At 42.2% G+C, this 18,099-nt stretch overlaps 1 protein-coding gene across 5 annotated transcripts in view; it reads right to left on the bottom strand.

The window, feature by feature from the left end:
- Positions 1–7,278: 7,278 nt before the first annotated feature.
- The window catches only part of LOC147023146 (gamma-glutamyl hydrolase-like), a 29,464-nt gene continuing 18,643 nt past the window's right edge, over positions 7,279–18,099 (bottom strand). For 4 of the 5 annotated variants that reach the window (XM_085888271.1, XM_085888270.1, XM_085888268.1 and 1 more), the window contains 5 exons: positions 15,804–15,942; positions 15,479–15,585; positions 12,097–12,190; positions 9,605–9,760; positions 7,279–8,008 (listed from right to left, as the gene is read on the bottom strand). In XM_085888271.1, the coding sequence (XP_085744397.1) occupies positions 7,893–8,008; positions 9,605–9,760; positions 12,097–12,190; positions 15,479–15,585; positions 15,804–15,942 (612 nt within the window). In that variant the 3' untranslated portion in view covers positions 7,279–7,892. The remainder of the gene's footprint in view (positions 8,009–9,604; positions 9,761–12,096; positions 12,191–15,478; positions 15,586–15,803; positions 15,943–18,099) is intronic. The other variant, XM_085888272.1, reaches the window with a different exon arrangement.

Below are 18,099 nucleotides of genomic sequence, written 5' to 3'. Positions count from 1 at the left end.
TTTGCAGTTTCGCCACGTGTGCTTGAACACCCACAAAAAAAAATAATAAATTTTTCGTCACAAACCTTCCCGGGAGTTCCCTGAATTCAGCTTAGTTGGATTTATTGACATCCGTCAATCCGTTCTCAAGTTATAACGCAACAGACAGACAGACAGACAAGCCGGTAGGCGGACATGGGTAGTCGACTACCCAATAGAACCTGACGCGATGGGCCCGTTCGATGGGGAATGACCTGAGGATTGAGCACAAGAAAATTCATGATTCTCGCTTCAAGGGTTAATGCTGCAGATTGTTTTTTCGTTAAAATACCCCCACATTTAGAGGTTTTTCGGCCGTTGCTAGGCAACGGAGGGGTCCATAGCAACGGTTCTTTCTCACACATAACTAGGACATACCATGAACCGACCATAACAGTTTCATGTATATCTGACTCATAGTCTCTGAGATATAACGAACTTCGTTTTTTTATTGTTTTCGACCAGGGTTCATTCAAAGTATCTTCTCCGACGATTTTCATAGGATCCGGCTGGAAATTTTTGACAATATGGCTGAATGTACTGCCCACAGTCGCTCGTGGCTCGATTTCTGATTTTCGAAAAATTTTTTTTAATGATTTTTCAAAAATTTCAAAGTCCCGTTGCTAGGCAACGGTGGTGTCCATAGCAACGGTTCTCATTTGCACACAACTCGGTCACATGGTATGAACCTACCAACCAAGTTTCATCGAAATCGCCATTGTATTAACGGAGCACTGGACCGAACAGACGGACAGACAAACATCTTGACGGAAAAAGTGATAATAAGGGTAAAACAAATTTAAAAATTAAAAAAAATTCTTTTTTCGGACTGGATCGATGACCCAACAGACAGACAGACATATCGACGGAAAAACTGATAAGGGTAGAACAACTTTCAAAATTTAAAAAAAAAAAAAATTTTCGACTGGATCGACTACCCAACAGACAGACAAACATATCGACGGAAAGACGAATAATAAGAGTTGAACAAATTTCAAAATTTAAATTTTTTTTTACGACTGGATCGACAACCCAACAGACAGACTCAGTTCCTTTTATAATACAGATTATTATTTACCCTCCGAGGAGATCACGGGTCCGTTGTTGCATTTGTTGCATTTGTTGAATTTGTGTCCGTTTGTTACTTGGCAATTTTTTTTATTCATGCCAAGTATGTTGATCACTGTCCGCTCCAAGTATGTTGATTCATCAACAATCAACCAAGTATGTTGATTCATCAACAATCAACCAAGTATGTTGATTCATCAACAATTAACCAAGTATGTTGATTCATCAACAATTAACCAAGTATGTTGATTCATGCCAAGCGATTTTTCATTTGTTTGTTTGTCCACAAAGAATGTGAGTCCTGTATGTGTATTAATTACATGAGACCCTTTCGAGCCCTAAGGCCCTGTAGACCTTGATACATCCTTGAGAACCCTTAGATCTCCAAGACCCCTTGATCCTGTTAGACCCTGTAGAACCCTGAAGACCCTTAGTCTCCTTTCTACCCTTTAGACCTTCACTCCTTTCAGACCTTTTAATACCCCATAGACTCATTTGATGTTTAAACCCGTTTTAGACGTTTTAAGACCCTTTAGTCCCCTTCAGACAATTCCTTCCTTTAGACCTTAAATTACACCATTGAGTCCCCTTCATCCTTTTAAGACCCTTTAGACACTTCAGACCATCTCGACACTTTAGATCTTATCAGACCTTTACACATTGACACTGGACCATTTAGACCATTAATTTGCAATCAATGACCTTTCATTTAGTATATCCTTCCATTTATTTGCCACATAAAAAAGTCCTGGTGAGGGTCTGCAATCTCTGATTGCTCTTTCGTGTTATTATTATAATTATTACCCTTTGAGCTTTGATTCACACACTGGACCCGTTGGTTGTAATCTCCTTTTATAGGTTTCGTCAGGTGAAACCCAGTGTTTACCCTCCTTTTATCCTCGACTCACGTTATTGTCCCTTATCTGTTGTGCACCTTCAGCAACTCCTGTGCTTATTCCTCACTTGATCGTGTTGATCTCTGGATTGTCACTTCTGCCAGTTTTACCATCACAGGGTGGTTTCTGAGAAACCTTTGTCCCCCTTTCGGTATACCAAAAACTTTTTTTATAAATCCATATTATAAAAGGAACCATGTCTGCCTATTTTTTTTCCCCCATTAACAACCGTTTTTTGTATTTTAGCAACACCTCCTTTAATCAGCAACATCTCCTTAAAAGTCTGCATCGAAAGATCGGTATTGCGGTCAAAAGCAATGGGTCTTACATACCAGTAGTATATAAATTTCCCAACACCTTGGGTGTTTTGAGGACTGATATCTAGAAACGCTCCTTACCTGTCTCTAATGTACCACGATGAAGGTTTGAATTGTTGGGAAAACTTGTGAACGAACATCTCCAGCAGCATTGCATGACGACAAGTTCATCAACTTTTTCATGACCATTTCTATCATGATGAATTCTGTAATGTTTTGCGTCCCATGTCAACATCTGCCATATCGAAACATACTGCCACGAACTTGTTCTTCCAATTGACCTCCAGGTTAGTTTCCCAGGTAATGGCAATTTGAAATTTCTCTTTCGATGCTGGACAGCATCAGCTGTTACTCGGGGTATCACATCAACAAATGCTGTTCTGAGCAATGTACTGTGAAGATAGCTCACGTTATTAATCTCCTCCACCCAACGTGTACTCTTGTCTACAGACCAATCTGAGAGTACCGATACATAGTCTGACTTGTTGTTGGTATTTAATGTTGGCTTGTTTCTCATGTCATCATGAAACTTGTGAAAGCACATGCTTGTTCATCGTTGCAATATCTATACTCCAAAAGGAGCCGTGCATGCATCCCTCCCTCGGTGTGTGCAAGTTCCACCCATTGGCTGGACAGTTTGCCTGACTCCACACACAATTTCCAAACAATGGCCACCAATTTAGGAACCCCTTTCGAATTTACCCTTTCGAACCCTTTAGCATGTTCACTTTAGAACCCTTCAGAATTACCCTTTGGAACTCTTTCTCTCAAGCAGCGCTTTCACGACAGAGGTTTCGCAGGTCCTTGTTAATACTTCCGACTATTTTCTCTTAAAATTGTTGAACAGGGGGACTGTGATGGGTTTCGGTGAAGTTGGTGAGATCATAATCGGGGAGCAGAAAGTGTTAAAGCTGTTTTGGCATGGGAATTCCCCTTTGCTTTTATGAGCAGGAGGGTGAGAGTGAAGATGGGAGAGCTTTGGAAGGGGGACGTTGAAGGCTTAAGTGTGGGGAGAGGATTTATGCTTGAGGGTTGGGGTAGGTGGTGGATAGCAAAGGTGGGACAGAGTTTAGAGAGGCTTTTTTGTTGGTCAGGTGAGGTATGGGAGCATGTGCCAGAGCAGCGTGTCACTGCATCCACTTTCCGCTGGTAGTCTAGGGGCCTCTGTCTGGCCATCCCCCAGGCATCTCCTTGAGATGCCGATCAACCTGCTGCAACCCTGAGGCACGTGCTTGGCCCATTGGCCTTCATCACTCACGAGGCTCCCTTGCTGAGAGAATCTGGTGAGCAGGATAAGCATCAGTAAAACGAGCCACATGACCATACAGCCACGGCTGATGCTCGCAGACTATGCGGGTAACAAATCTCATTTGAGTCTCTCTCTCAGCAACTGCTCGTTGGACACAGTCTGACCAGCAATAGCCAAGGATTCTCTGAATAAACCTGGTACCGAAGGAGTTAAGTCTCCATCTCGGATCCCTGGTCAGTCAAAGTCTCACATCTGAAGAGCAAGACTGGAAGCACCAAGGACTTAAAGACTCTGACTTTCTATCTTCCGCACAGGTACCGACAGTGCCACACCCCATGATCCAGTGAATCAATGACTTCCCAGCCCGACTCAGACGTCTATGAACCTCTGGCTCATAACATGTGGAAACATGATTATCATTGCCAAGGTAAGTGATTCTCATCGTGACCTCAACATCCTCACCCCAAACAAGTAGACAAAATCACAGTATTCAAGATGTCATTGAAAGCCTGGATATTGGTTTTGACCCAGGAAACCCGTAATCCCCGCGGCTCCGACTCCTCGTTCAGCTCCTTGAGGGCCCCCAAAAGGATATCCAGTGTCTCCACAAGGATGACTGAATCACCTGTGAAATCAAGGTCAGAGATCTTGACATTCCAAAATGATGCACCACAGCTTGATCGCTCCGACATCCTTCCCAGAATCCAGTCCGTACAAGTGCTGAAAAGTGTGGAGGTCAGTACACACCCCTGATGAACTCCAGTAACAACTGGAAATAAGTCAGAGATGGTACCACCACATCTCACAGCACAGTTCAGTACCAGAGTACAGTTCAGACATCAGATCGATCAGTTTTGGTGGCACCCCATGAAGACCGAGAATCCTCCAGAGAGCATCCCGATTCACTGAATTGAATGCTTTGCGGAGATCAACATATGCTGCAAGCAGCCCCTGCCGAAACTCTCTTCTGCAAGAGCAATGATACGGTCAATCGTTGACCTCTTTGGTGTAAAGCCTGACTGCTCTGCGTGCTGTTGCTCAAGCAGATGATGGTGAACCCTATCAATAATTATCCGAGCAAAGACCTTGCCCGGCACTGAAAGCAGCGTCACTCCTCGGTGGATGTTGCAATCCTGGCGATCACCCTTCCCTTTCCAGAGAGGGACAACAAGGCCCCCTCTTCCAGTCAGTTGGGATGATACCTATGTTCCAGGCAGAGCACAAAACTGCATGCAATGACACGAGTCCAGCATTTCCACCAGCCTTGAGAAGTTCTGCATGGATGCCACAGATCCAAGGAGCTTTGGTCCTTTTCAAATGGGTCACTGCAACTTGTGTTTCCACAAACGAAGGTGGTTCAGTTGATTGGAGGGTCAGCAATAGGGTTAGTTAAACTTCTGACATCCAACTCAACAGCTGGTTGGTCAGCCTGGTACAGCCGCGCATAGTAACCGGGCCAGCGGTCCTTCACTTCGGAATCCTCTCTCAAGAGCCCACCATCCTCCACTCTAACTGCAGTAAACCGAGGGTTGTCAGAACTGGATGTATAAGTTCAGTCACTGTAAAAATGTAATTGAGTAATTACCCTCTGGGTAATGTGCTTGTGTTGCAGAAATTTGGACACCATTATATCATTGTAACGCAATGAAATTTGTGAAATCAGTAAAAGGAGGATCTTGCTTGCGGATGTTGAAAGTATTTCTTAACAGTAAAGTCATCTGGCTAAAAAAAAAAGTTTGTCGACCATTTTCTGCTGACGCTTTTTCATTCTCTGTACTTTTTTGCTGGGAGGTTTATTATTGTTTTTGGAAATAGCAACAGCTTTCCTGACCAGGAGTTTTTCATGATCCTTCTCTCCACTAAGGTATAATGACCTCCAGCCATCCCAGAAAGAATTATGCACATCCCTGCCCACAAATTTGCAGCAATTAATACAGTGCATCACTGCTGCATCATCTTTGGTTTAGATCCATGGCCAATCCTTTTCCAGTAATTATTTAATGTACGTTCTCTTTTTTGGATGAGGGCTTATATGCAGATTTTGCTGTTGCTTCATTGGTAGCTGTCATCACCGCTGAAGCCCTCTCGGTCTCATGCATCATTAGTGAGAGTGGAGGTGTGACTGACATGTCTCTGGAACTGTGTTCTCCATATTTGGGCTCATTGTCTCCCGGTGGAAGATGAACCGGATGCCCAACCTCGTGGAAGCTCCGCAGTGCGCTGTCCTGCAGGTGATCCTCAACACAATCTAAAAGCAGGACACACGACGTAGTCAGAACAAGTCCAGTGAGATGCAATGGAAAAAAAATCAGTGTGCGTGTGCGATTGCATGTATTGAGTGATGTTGAGGAACTTGGCGAGTGCCACTGAAGGTCACCGATGAGGACCAGAGACATGAATTGTATACATGCATCATGGAAGCCATTTACAGGTCCTTACTGAATAAGAAATCAAGGACGATTGGCAAATTATCTGGCAATTGCCTCTTTTGCACTGGCATCACAAGGGAAGTACACTTTGCGTTGATTTGATCGCCGCATGCTGAACGTTGAATGACCTTTTTTTTTTTTTTAAATGAAATGTTGTTTACATTGGACCTTTCAAAATCTATTTATCTCGAGTTTGTAAGTTTCCACAATGCTAATGAAGAGACGTTGTTTTTTTGTTTTTTTTTAACTCAAGGCATAATGTAATGCATTCAAAATTTACATCTGCACCAGGTGTGTATGCTGTATTCCGACCAATTTGTGGCTTTGTTTTGTGTGATTTTTGTTAGCATCCACCAACAGATGCTGGCAGACTGGTCCTCTGGCTGAATGTGTTTTTGAGGAATGGCACACACATTGATGCCCCGTCTTGCCTGTGAAACGCTGGGTTGAGATTAAAACCGAGGCGAGATGGATCGGAGGCGATCCATACGTCTGAGCTATCCTGGCAGCCCCAAGCTGGCTATCCTTGTGATATTCATTTCCGTGTATGCAGTTCCTGCCTTTAATCACTTGCGGTTTTGGGAGGGGGCCGTCCACAGTCCACACAACAGTATTTTTGGTTGCCAAATACACCTTTCGCGCTCTTGGGCTCCCCATGCCATCAGTGGTGACTTGCATGATGAACTTAAAATTAAAAAAAAGATATTGTGGACAAGATGTCTGCCTTTAAACTGTTTGCAGCAGCAATTAATGGAGATGGATGGGGTTTAGTGAAAATCTGGGATTCATGAATCTATTTACCCTACTACCCCCATAATTTGGTCCTGTTTATTCAATTTTGCCTTGGGGCATTTACATATTAAATAGGATTGGATTGGGAGGTCCATCCATTCATCCAATGGGATCATACTCTGTGTAAAGCGTTGGTGCTGCCTAAGCAGTCTCCTTGGCTATTGGGCACAATCCTGGACAGGTCACCACTCTGACACAGGATACCAGCAAACTGGTACTCATTTTGCCGACCTCGGAAGGATGACAGGCAGAGTCAACTCCACCTGTTGTTAATTCAACAGCCGAGCAGGATTTGAACTGGGATCCCCCATTCCATTTTGGGATCCTGGGATCCTAAGCCCACCACCCGAACCATTAAGCCAACACCAGGCATATTGGGAGGTGGGGAAGGAATAATTGCCCCATTTTGCATACATAAAAAGTAGATGTTTTGTGCTCTTATGAAGACAAAGAAAATTTATAGTATTCTCAAAAATGATATTCAAGTGCATCACGAATCTTGTTATAAGTTACTTTTTTCAAGATTTAATCAAGATTATCCTGACATGAGGATTTAGTGCATCTCCACTTCCACCATGGGCATTATTTCCAAAATAAATAATGGTGATCACATCAAGTTACACAGTATTCAGCTAGTGCAATGTTAATGGCATGTCCCCATGCTTCCCACCAAAGGCAAAGTTAAAAGATGGCAAAAAGTTCCACCAGGAATGACCCAATATCAAATATTCCGTTTTGACCCCTGTAACCGCAAGTCGCCACCCCCTGGGCATGAACCAGAGGTCAAATGCAAAAAAAAAAAATCGTTATATATTTCATGTGTCCCCCAAATGTTGATTGCATACACAAAGTTTCATCAAAAACTGTTGTAAAATGTGTCTGTAATTGCATTTGTTTTGGTATTTGAACTTTTCCCAGGTGGCGGGGCCAAAAATGATACAGCTCTTGCACCTTTGAGTCAAGTGATGATCATAACGACCGGGTTTGGTGAATTTCTGCAAAACTGTGAAAGAGGAGATCACGTGATGGATGGACAGACAGACTGAGCCGATTACAATATCCCGTTTTTTTTTTCAAAAAGCATGGGGATAATAATCTGGCGTCCATTAGGGAAGGGATAGCACTAATCAAAGAAGTAGAGTAGTCGATATACAGACGATGGAATGAGCTGTGGAGAGAACGTGGAAATCAAAGGAAGTGAATGTGGAGAAGGCAGCATTTGGTGTGGGCATTGACGAGCTGGAAGGAAAACAATGGTTGGGGGGGAGAGGGGGGCACAGTGCATTAAAGAAGAAATACAGTGTAACCAAGATGACGCATTCTTCAAAACAACCAAATAAATAATAACTAAGTTAAGCAACATTCGATGATGCTATTCCACAAGACCATAATATCTGACTCCCCAAAATTATGAGACAAAACATATTGATGCTTAAAACATGATCACATCAATTTATAAAGCATCATCTCATCAATTCAATGATGTAAAATTTGAGACGATGAAATCATTGATTTTGCTTTATTCATTTATTTTTATTATTGTTATTATTATTATTTTTGTATACCTTGTCGAGGCTTGTATGAGAGCAAACACAACGCACAGCAAGGGGGGCATGAGACAAGACGGGCGGGAGTGGGAGGGACAAAACAGTGGGGAACAGAGACATTAGGAGATCTGTGGAAGGCTGAAGTTCCTCAAGGTAGCGTTCTGGGCCCTGTTCTTTTTCTGGTTTTCATCAATGATCTCTCCGACTCTCTGGAAAATCCTCTTTATCTCTTTGCTGATGACTCCATCCTCTGCCGTACCATCTGTCATCCCTCAGACGGCAAGCAGCAGCTTCTTCACTCACTGCAGATCTGGATAAAATCACAAACTGGTCCAACACGTGGAACATGTCTTTCAATCCGGACAAATTTCACACTCTCACTATTTCTCTCCGAAAGGACCGTTTGGAACCCCCCCCACCCCACATCTACTTTCTCAACAATCCTCTGGAAGAAGTCCTTTCATTCAAGCTTCTGGGTCTCACTATCTGCCATGATCTTTCCTGGGAAAGCCACATCTCCAAGCTGGCCTCCAAAGACAGTCGCCGATTGGGAATCCTCAGTCATGTAAAGTCCTTCCTCGGCCCACCTGAGCTCCTGACCACATACAAAGCTTTCGTCCGCAGCCTGATGGAGTACTGCTCTCCCCTCTGGGCCGGTGCTCCTGCCTCTTACCTTTCTCGGCTTCACACCGTGGAAACCACGGCATTTTGGATCATTGGTATCTCCCGAGATGAGGCTGCGCCTTTGGGCCTCTCACTCTCTCACCGCAGGCAGGTTGGTGGTCGTTCTGTCTTCTACCGTCTCCTCTCCGGTCTCCCCCCCCCCCCTTGCTCTGTCTGCGATTTGTCCCCACCATATTTCCGCAGGGCGCTCAAGGTCCTCCAACAACCCCCTTCTGGTAAAACTACCAAAATCACGACTCACTACTCACCTTCACTCTTTCAATCCTCTTTTTTCCCACCTTTGGAATAAACTCCCTCACTCTGTTCAATCCCATTCTTCCCTCCAGGCTTTCAAAACAGCTGTTCACCACTACCTCTTATCGCCCCCATCCAAATCCTCCATCTTTTCTACCCCCGTTAATCCACCCCAAGCCCACCTCCTTCAAATTCCCTGCTTTCCTTCGTGAAAGTCCCTGTAATGTCCATCTTGTACATCGAATGTTCCCCACCCCATCCCTTTTTATTCTGTTTGTGGTACATGTTGAATTTTTAAATACATGCATATCCCATTGTTGTTGGACTGCACAGTATTCTGGAGCAAGCAGATCTAACTGCATTAATGTACCTTCGTTGACAAAAAAGCAGCCCAGGTGAAAGGTGAGGCGTACGGAATTTGCAGAATGGGGAAAAGCTCCGTCGCTTGCCTTCTTTTTCTCACGGGGCCATGCATACGCATTCACCTCTGGATGCCATTGTGTGCCATACACTGGGACATTGTACGCTGCACAACCAACACAGAGACAACAACTACTACCAACAATAATGTTGTACTCTCTCCACAAGTCATTTCACAGCACTTTTAAAAATCAAAACGATTAATTGGCAGTGTGTAAGGGCAATATATTGAAAATAAAGTTAACTCAAGAGTTCATAGAACACCTTAGAAAAAGGACATGGGAAGGGTCCTTTAAATTCTTGCTTTGTATTTCCGAGCACAATTGATATTTCCCACGAGTCGCGATTTTGTCTGAATCCAGATATTCCCCAACACCGAGAGTGTGAGCGGAAAATTTTGTCTAGGTGGCATAAAATGGTGTAATAGTATGTCCAAGTACTGCAAAACTGGAGGTTTTTTGAAGTAACAAGAAGGTAATTTGTGTTCAACTGTATTTAAGTATATCATTCAATTGAAATAAAATAAATGTTTTTGAAGGTTGTAGTATTTTTTTTTTTTAGGAAGTTTACTGCTGTTGGTGCAGTGTCTTTCACACCACCCTATCTAACATGTTACATTAGTTCTTTGTGCCTGTTGTTTGTATCCTTTATGACGTCCTTAAAAGCAGTAAGTTTCCTGTTTGGAATGATTTTCAATTTTGTTTTACTGCCAGTCAGACTGAAAGAATTACCTTCCTCTTCTCTGCGCATGTGCGATCGGGATGAGATTCGATCATACAATTTGCGACGTTCAGAGCCAAAGTACAGCTAAACTGCAGGTTACTTTCCGATTAATGTTCCACAGTGTTCAAAGTACAACATCTTGTATATTATTTCCGAGTTTATGGTTTCGTGTCGCGCTATCTTCGACTTTGTTCTGTGCTCGAGTAACGTGATATTCGGCTTACATTATCTCAAAGACCATATGAGATGCATGGTACAAAAAAAGTAGATAAAATGGTTCTGAAACTGAAATCGTATTCCACTTACTGCATTAAAGTAAAATTACTACTGATACTCTGCATCAGTTCCTTTCTCAAACACACCCACCCCAACATGTCGCGCAGAGCACGGGTTATTCTAGTTCAATTTAAATCAAGGACTTCCTCGATTATACACTGATGTCTGTAAACAGACAGACAACGCCGCTTTTCGCTTTGCACACGCAGGTTCATAAAGAAGGGACTTGGCAGGTTTGCATGGGTGTGAGTTCAAAGGATAGTGGGTGTACATTTGATAGAGGCCACATCATGGATACTCTTCATCTTTGAATATGTTAGACCACAAGGAAGGCGTTTGAGCACACAAGGGTGTGCAGGTGTTGAGGCAGAAATGAAGCAAGCAAAATACATAGGATGGACTCCTGACCTTGAAGCAAAATACAAATGACTTTGAAATCGATTCTTTGGTGGATTAGGAACCATTAAAGTGTTTTTGAGAATCAAAGTGACATGATCAGTTCTGTAAGCTTGAAGACAATCAATATTGTGAGGTTGAACGTGGATACAATTTAACATGTATCAATCAATAGATCATCTGCTCTGTGAAAGCAATAAGGACTATTTTGTTTTACCGTTTGATGTCGTTATCAAGATAATTTGTATTCTTAGTTACTTTTTAAAAAGGTACCAACTGTGATGCAGCCACAGCATGTCTTTGATAATAACTTTTCTGGCTGATTTCAAATTGCAACATTTCACCTGTAAAACATTTCTGTAATGATATAATCCACAAAGCAGCAATGATAATGTCTGATAAAAGATGTATTTATCATTTTTACAAGTACTCGTGAAGAACCCATCGTCAGAGGTTGATCATCAGAAACACCAACAGCATCCTCCCAGAATTGGCATATTTTAGTCTGACTTGAAATACCCTTTCATACCAGGAGCAGCGTGATGCCATATATACTGTATTTACATGGAGAGAATTGGGGTGCTCCTCCAACCCTGAACCCCTGGAACGATTAATTTTTTTTTTTTATCCCCCAAAAACTTTCCCCTGCTCCCCACGAATACAATCATCAATTTTCAACCTATTTTATTAAGTGGTTCAGGAGTGCATAGAAGTCAAGCACATATCTCAAATTATTTATGCGATGACTACTCCAACTTCCACTTCGACAAAACAAACTTTGTGGGAGAAAAATAAATGTTAAAAAAAAAAGAAGAAACCTTTCCTTCTGAGAGAGAACTTCACACTTATCAGTATATTTAATAGACACCATTTAGTAAAGATTAAGGTTTGGGAGCAAGGAGGTGAGAGAAAGAGAGGATCCCACAAATGCAAAGGTTATAGAAAAGAAATGCAAATCCAGTAAAAATAAAATAAATTTAAAAAATCACTCAAAAGAGTTTGCTCTTTACAAAGTAGGCTTGAACAAGGAAATTATTAATCACGTACCCTCCATGGTAGATACAAATTCGACTCCATGGGAGTCTGTGTTGGTGCTCAGTACACGGTAGAACTTTTTGAGCTCGTTACTTTGATTGAAACTCTGTTTCAAAAAACAAAGGGAAGGAAGAGTGCAGACATTAATTTTTTTGGCAAGTAGCTGTTGACTAGTTTCAAGAGTTGATAGTTAAGGGTTTGCAATAGCGCAGCATGCAGAATCTATCATAATAAATCTGTGTGTGTGCGTGGGTGTGTGCGTGCGTGTGTGTGCACGACTAGGTTTGGTTCAGCTCGCCAGGCACTTTTAACCTGCTGTTTCTAGTACACCCGGACCCCAACATTCGCGGTTCCAACATTCGCAGGTTCCGCATATTCGCGGTTGATAATTTGCGATGTGCTCCTACATGAGTGGGAAATTGCCCCGCGTATTCGTGGTTTTCACGGAGAATATAATTTTTTTTTCCACGAGCCATGCACAAAGCAGCTGGATGTATGTACAGTACAATATTGTACGTACGCGAAAAAAAAACATATCTTCCACGAGTCATGAACATGACCTGGTTCCTGTACGTGTATTGAAGATTCATGGGATAAACATCATTTTGCGGGATGTCTGTCTCACCAGTGTAACACGTCATTCCCTGCGACGCCATCCCCCGTGAGTTACTTACAGAATGAAAACACTAACAGCATCTATTGATGTATCCACTCATTACTAGGTTGCCACATATGGACATTACACAATGGAAACAATTTATTTTTATTTTTATCAGGATCATACTCTGTACAGAGCGTCGGTGCTGCCAAAGCAGTCTCCTTGGCTATTGGGCACAATCCTGGACGGGTCGCTACTCCGACACAGGATACCAGCAAGCTGGCACTCATTTTGCCAACCTCGGAAGAATGACAGGCAGAGTCAACCCCACCTAGTATTCATTTAACAGCCCAGTGGGATTTGAACTCAGGATCCTAGGATCCCAAGCCCACCAGTCTAGCCATTAAGCCAACACCAGGCATAATTGATGGACATGTAATTCACACATTATTGATGGACATGGGGACAGGGACACATTCACATCCTCCCTCAAGGGACAGACTTCGACATGACACGTGGCAAATTAGAGGTGGCGAGGCAAGTTAGCGGTTGGTAGGAATCAAAAACGGGTTTTATTTTTATTATTTATTTTTCCTAAACATGGTTTAAAATGCTTTATTCACAGTCAGTGACACACATATGGTGTGAGATGTGAAAAACAACTGTCAATCAAGACGCTACAATGACCGGTAAGTTTGGCAAAGAAGGAGTCACGTGACCTTCCAAATGCACTAATCGCTAATTATTCAAAAACCGAAAATAGTACAAACACAACCTACTCGTATACAACAATTTAAAGGAAATGTTATTGCTCATCTAACAACATAACTCTCAAGTGTGAATGAAGAGTTTGTTGAAAATAAAGTTACCACTTAGCTAACATTTCCAAATACACACTGCAACAATTCCTTTGTGGGAGGAGGGAGGGGAAGGATGGAGGTGGGAGGGGAAGGATGTGGAAGGGGAAGGAGGGCGGAGAAGTGTGGAGGTGGGAGGAGGGAGGGAAGGGGTGGGGTCGGAGGAGGTGGGAGGGGGAAGGGATGGGGTAGGAGGAGGTGGGACCTGGTATTGCCCCGCAACACCGGGTACCTTTGCTAGTGTATAATAAGGTTAAAGTCAGCCATCAGTGATGCAACACCATTTTAAACCCCGAACAATCACATGGGGTCGGTGAACCCCTGATGGCATTTCGTTGATTAAATGAAAAAAAAGGTTTTACATCAATATACGAGATATCAACATGTCAATGTCTAAATTATCATGGTATCAATTTTGTGCTACAGTACGACTTCAGCTGTAACATGCCAGTTGGATGGTTTTGGTAATACAACTCTCAATGAAAGCATATTCAGTTGCTTTCCTGGAAATGAAATGAAATACCAATTATGTCATATGTGATACACATCTTACTTCAGCATAAAAAGTCAACAATTATTCATTATTCTTTCAACATCATTTGAAATGTTTGTCATTGCAACTGAGATGAAAATACTGCACTGAAAATTTTTTTTGACCCTCCCAAGTGAAAGTGTCAAAGTGATTTCATGCTCATAGAAGACAACCCAATTAATCAGTGAAAGCTCTTTCATCCAATATTTGTGCACATCATTTGTTTGCTTTTTTGTGTTTGTCATTGGTATCGATAAGTAATACCATGGGGGTTGGCAGGCTAACTCACTGGTGTGCACACTCACCTTTGAGATGTCTAGTCTGGGTTTGAATCTCAACCAAGGTACAAGCTGTCATCCTGGTGTTTCTCATGTATGGTGATGCATCATTGTGTACCGTCCATCAGAGGATCAATAAGTTGTGGACACTTCTGTCGGCACGGGTCATGGTGGACATTAAACATCCCACTGTGTCATTCAGAAAGAGTAATTGAGTTAATGCTGCCACCCTGAATAAATTCCATATTCCTTCCTCGACCAATAAGGGGCACTGCATGAGCTGCAGAACTGACCCCAGTAATGATGCAATGTGCAGGATGGTGCTGCACACAAAACAAACAAAGAAGTAACACTTCCTTTTCTTTTTCACAACCATTATATCTCAATGTGAGAGTGACATATTTGTGGGGTTATTGCGGAGGAGAGCAGGAAACGGAGTGAACACTATTCTAGCAAGGGATCAACTGTGCATTGCAAAGAAAACATTAAAATCTTAACACCTTCATTATGCAAACTTTAATGGTACTGTGGGCTGGCAGGGTAGCCTCGAGGGAGCACACTCGCCTCTAAGCTGCCCAGCCTGGGTTAGAATCTCGGCTCAGCTGTCATCAATGTGTGTGCCATCACTCAGATGGACGTTAAAGATCCCACGGTGTCCTTCGCGAAGGGTCTGCAAGCTATTGCTGACACCATAAACAAATTCCAGATTCCTGCCCTGATGTACAGGGGGTACTGCATCAGCAGCACAGCAGTGCCCCCAGTCAATGTTTCTACCTTGCAGCCTTGAGTTGCAGAGGAAAGAAGAAGAAGAATGATACCGTTATGGGCATTATTGATCATATCAGCTGATGGGGTTTGTCTGTGTTCTCTTCTCCAAATACTGAGCGTCAAGCAAGGAAGCGACATGTACCATTAGTCTTTGGTGTGAATCGGCTCGGGTCGGAGTCGAACCAGCTACTGAACAGACTCAGAGTGGTGTTCTAACCACAATCCCACTGAATTTTACCAGTGACCTTAAATGCATATGATTGAGTAATCTTATTTGGACCTTGAAATTGAGGTCAGCAAGCCTCTTTGCCAAGTATAAGTTACGTAAACTGCTGGGGGGGATATTGAATAAATTTCTTGCCTTTGTGGTGAGACTGTAGTGGTGGAAATTAGCTGTTATTGGCTCATCAGCCAATGCTTTGACAAGATCTCCTGGAAATTTGTGGAACATGCGCCCTTCCTGAAACCCTACAATGGGGTATGAAAACAAGAAGACACAAAAAGCGATCAAGTTCAACAAATTATTTATTTTCAGAAACTGCCACCCCTCACCTGAATGTGGCCCATTCCGAAAGCCTGATCAGGTGTGCACCAGGTTTTACGTGTAATTTCAGCACATACCCCCCCCCCCGCTTGCTTCTCGCACCATGTCATTTTCATGTATCCTTTCACATTTAACCCCATACCTGCAGTGAGGTTGAGAGGAAGCGAAATCCCCTCAGTGTCTGTAGCAACCAGGATGTCTTTCCCGACAGCAAAGTAGCTCAGTTCTTGAAAACCCAAACAAATTCCTAAGATGGCAAACTTTCCACCATTGTGCCATTCCTGGAGGCCATAATGAAAGTAATACTTGGAGGATATTAAGAAGAAAACAAGCAATTTAAGTGCATTTATATTATTCTTTCTACTAGATTTATAATCTGGAAGCTGATCATTCTTGCTGGGATTGTTATCAATATCATTGTGCAAAATTTTGTGACTCCTCTTTTTCTGTGACCGCTATACCGAGATCATTCCACAGATACGATGCATTTGCTGTTTTCTCCTTCCACAGATATGATTTGTCAAAAGGCTTGTTCGGTTATCTTGGATTGGCATTTTGATATTTGACATTTTATTTACAGACAGATTACATACATAAACACAAACAATTTCATCAATATGAGCAAAGTATGAATGTACAGAAAACAAGGAACATCATAACCAAAGGCATGAGATTGATGTCCTCAAATAAATTGCAATATATCTTGATGTGATATCTGAATGGAAAGAAAGAAAGAGGGGGGGGGAGAGAGAAACAGAGACAGAGAGACAGAGAGACAGAGAGACAGAGAGACATACAAAAAAGAAAGGACGATCAAGGAAATTAAAAATCAAAATGAAAATATAAATGTAACATCATGTACACCTCAGACACGAGTCAAGCCCTCTTTATAAACGTGTTACAATGCTCAGAATCAATTAATGTATTCGGATTAAACATCACTATGGTCACACACATGGGTAAGATTTCACATTTTTGGAGAATAATCACGAGTTGACCATGGGGGTTGGGGGGGGGGTAGGGGTGGTGGAAGAAAGCCAAATCACAATCTATTCAAATTATATAAAGGTGCATATTTTGATAAGATAATCTATTTTAAATGCTTCTTAAAAGTGTTCTTGGTCAGCCATGTACGAGTTGCTAAAGATAGCGAATTCCAGATGTCAGGGCCAAGATGTCTTATTAATGTATGTGCTAGTTCTGTTCTTTTACTAAATGCAAAGATTTTCTAAATGCAAGTTTGAAGAGGTTCTAATGGGATAATTATGAATGGAGGAATTAATGCGAAACATATCAAATGCATTAGGTAGTTCATAAACAGTTATATCGAAGCTATACCTTAACAAAGGTAAGTGTAACATAAACTTACAGGGGGAAATTTGAAAACAAATGTACATCTGAAATTGGTAGCAGATGTATCTGGTAGAACAAGGGTTTTTGTATTAACTAATTAACTACATAGCTGGCTTTTGTACAAATACAAATGATCTTCTTTTGCTGAAGGGAGATTGAATTTATCTTTGATTTATGACATGTCCAAACAACATTACAATATGTAATACTAGCTGAAATACCCATTCTGCACCCGGGGAAATCTTAGTACGTGTGTCGGGGTTGGGGGAGTGGGTGAGATGCCTGGTTGCCCAGGTGAACCTGAGTTTGGGGGTGAAGATGGATATTGGTCGGACGTGGGAGGCTTGGGGTGTTGGGGTGGGGAGAAGGTCAAAGTGCAAAACCATCACTTGATGCCAATTTAGAGCCCCATGAGTCAGATGGTGTGTCCGGTGAATCAGAACACCGCGCACGCACGCACGCACGCACGCACGCACACACCTGGGTATAACCATTGGTTAAATAGAGCAGCAAAGTCATAAAGTGGTGAACAGTAGGAAATTGTTTTTATTACACGCAACGCAATGAAAATGAGGGACTGCAATGTCGACAGAGGATAAAGTGAAATTGACTTCATGTCACTGAAGAACTTCCTGGTGAACAATATTGCGAGTTTTGTTTTCATTACAATGTATAAAAAGTCCCTTGGGGCTTCCCACCTTGCGAGCTGCCACGTACACCTGGCCACGTGTGAATGGGGCCTCTTGGAGACGAATGTCGACAATCTTGAGGCTTTGTCCTTTGGATTTGTTTATAGTCACATGGCAAAGGAGAGTTTGATCGAAAATGCCCGTCATTATAAAGGGCTTTTGTGCTCGTCTATCTTATTTTAAGGGAGCAAACGTAAATGGATATGTATGTATATTTGTGATAACAATGTCCTCCTCTTCGTCAAATTTAACAAATTGTGCCATGTTGTTTATATATATATATATATATATATATATATATATATATATATATATATATATATATTCTCTCATTCTTTTTTTTTTTTTTTTTTTTTTCTCTCTCTCTCTCTCTCTCTCTCTCTCTCTCTCTCTCTC

The sequence above is a fragment of the Eptatretus burgeri genome, chromosome 7 (genome assembly GCF_056783735.1).
Source record: "Eptatretus burgeri isolate ZD-2024b chromosome 7, Ebu_testis_v1, whole genome shotgun sequence".
NCBI classification, from domain to species: Eukaryota; Metazoa; Chordata; class Myxini; order Myxiniformes; family Myxinidae; genus Eptatretus; species Eptatretus burgeri.
Note: the sequence above shows the minus strand (reverse complement) of the source record. Positions and strands in the feature narration are given on the sequence as shown.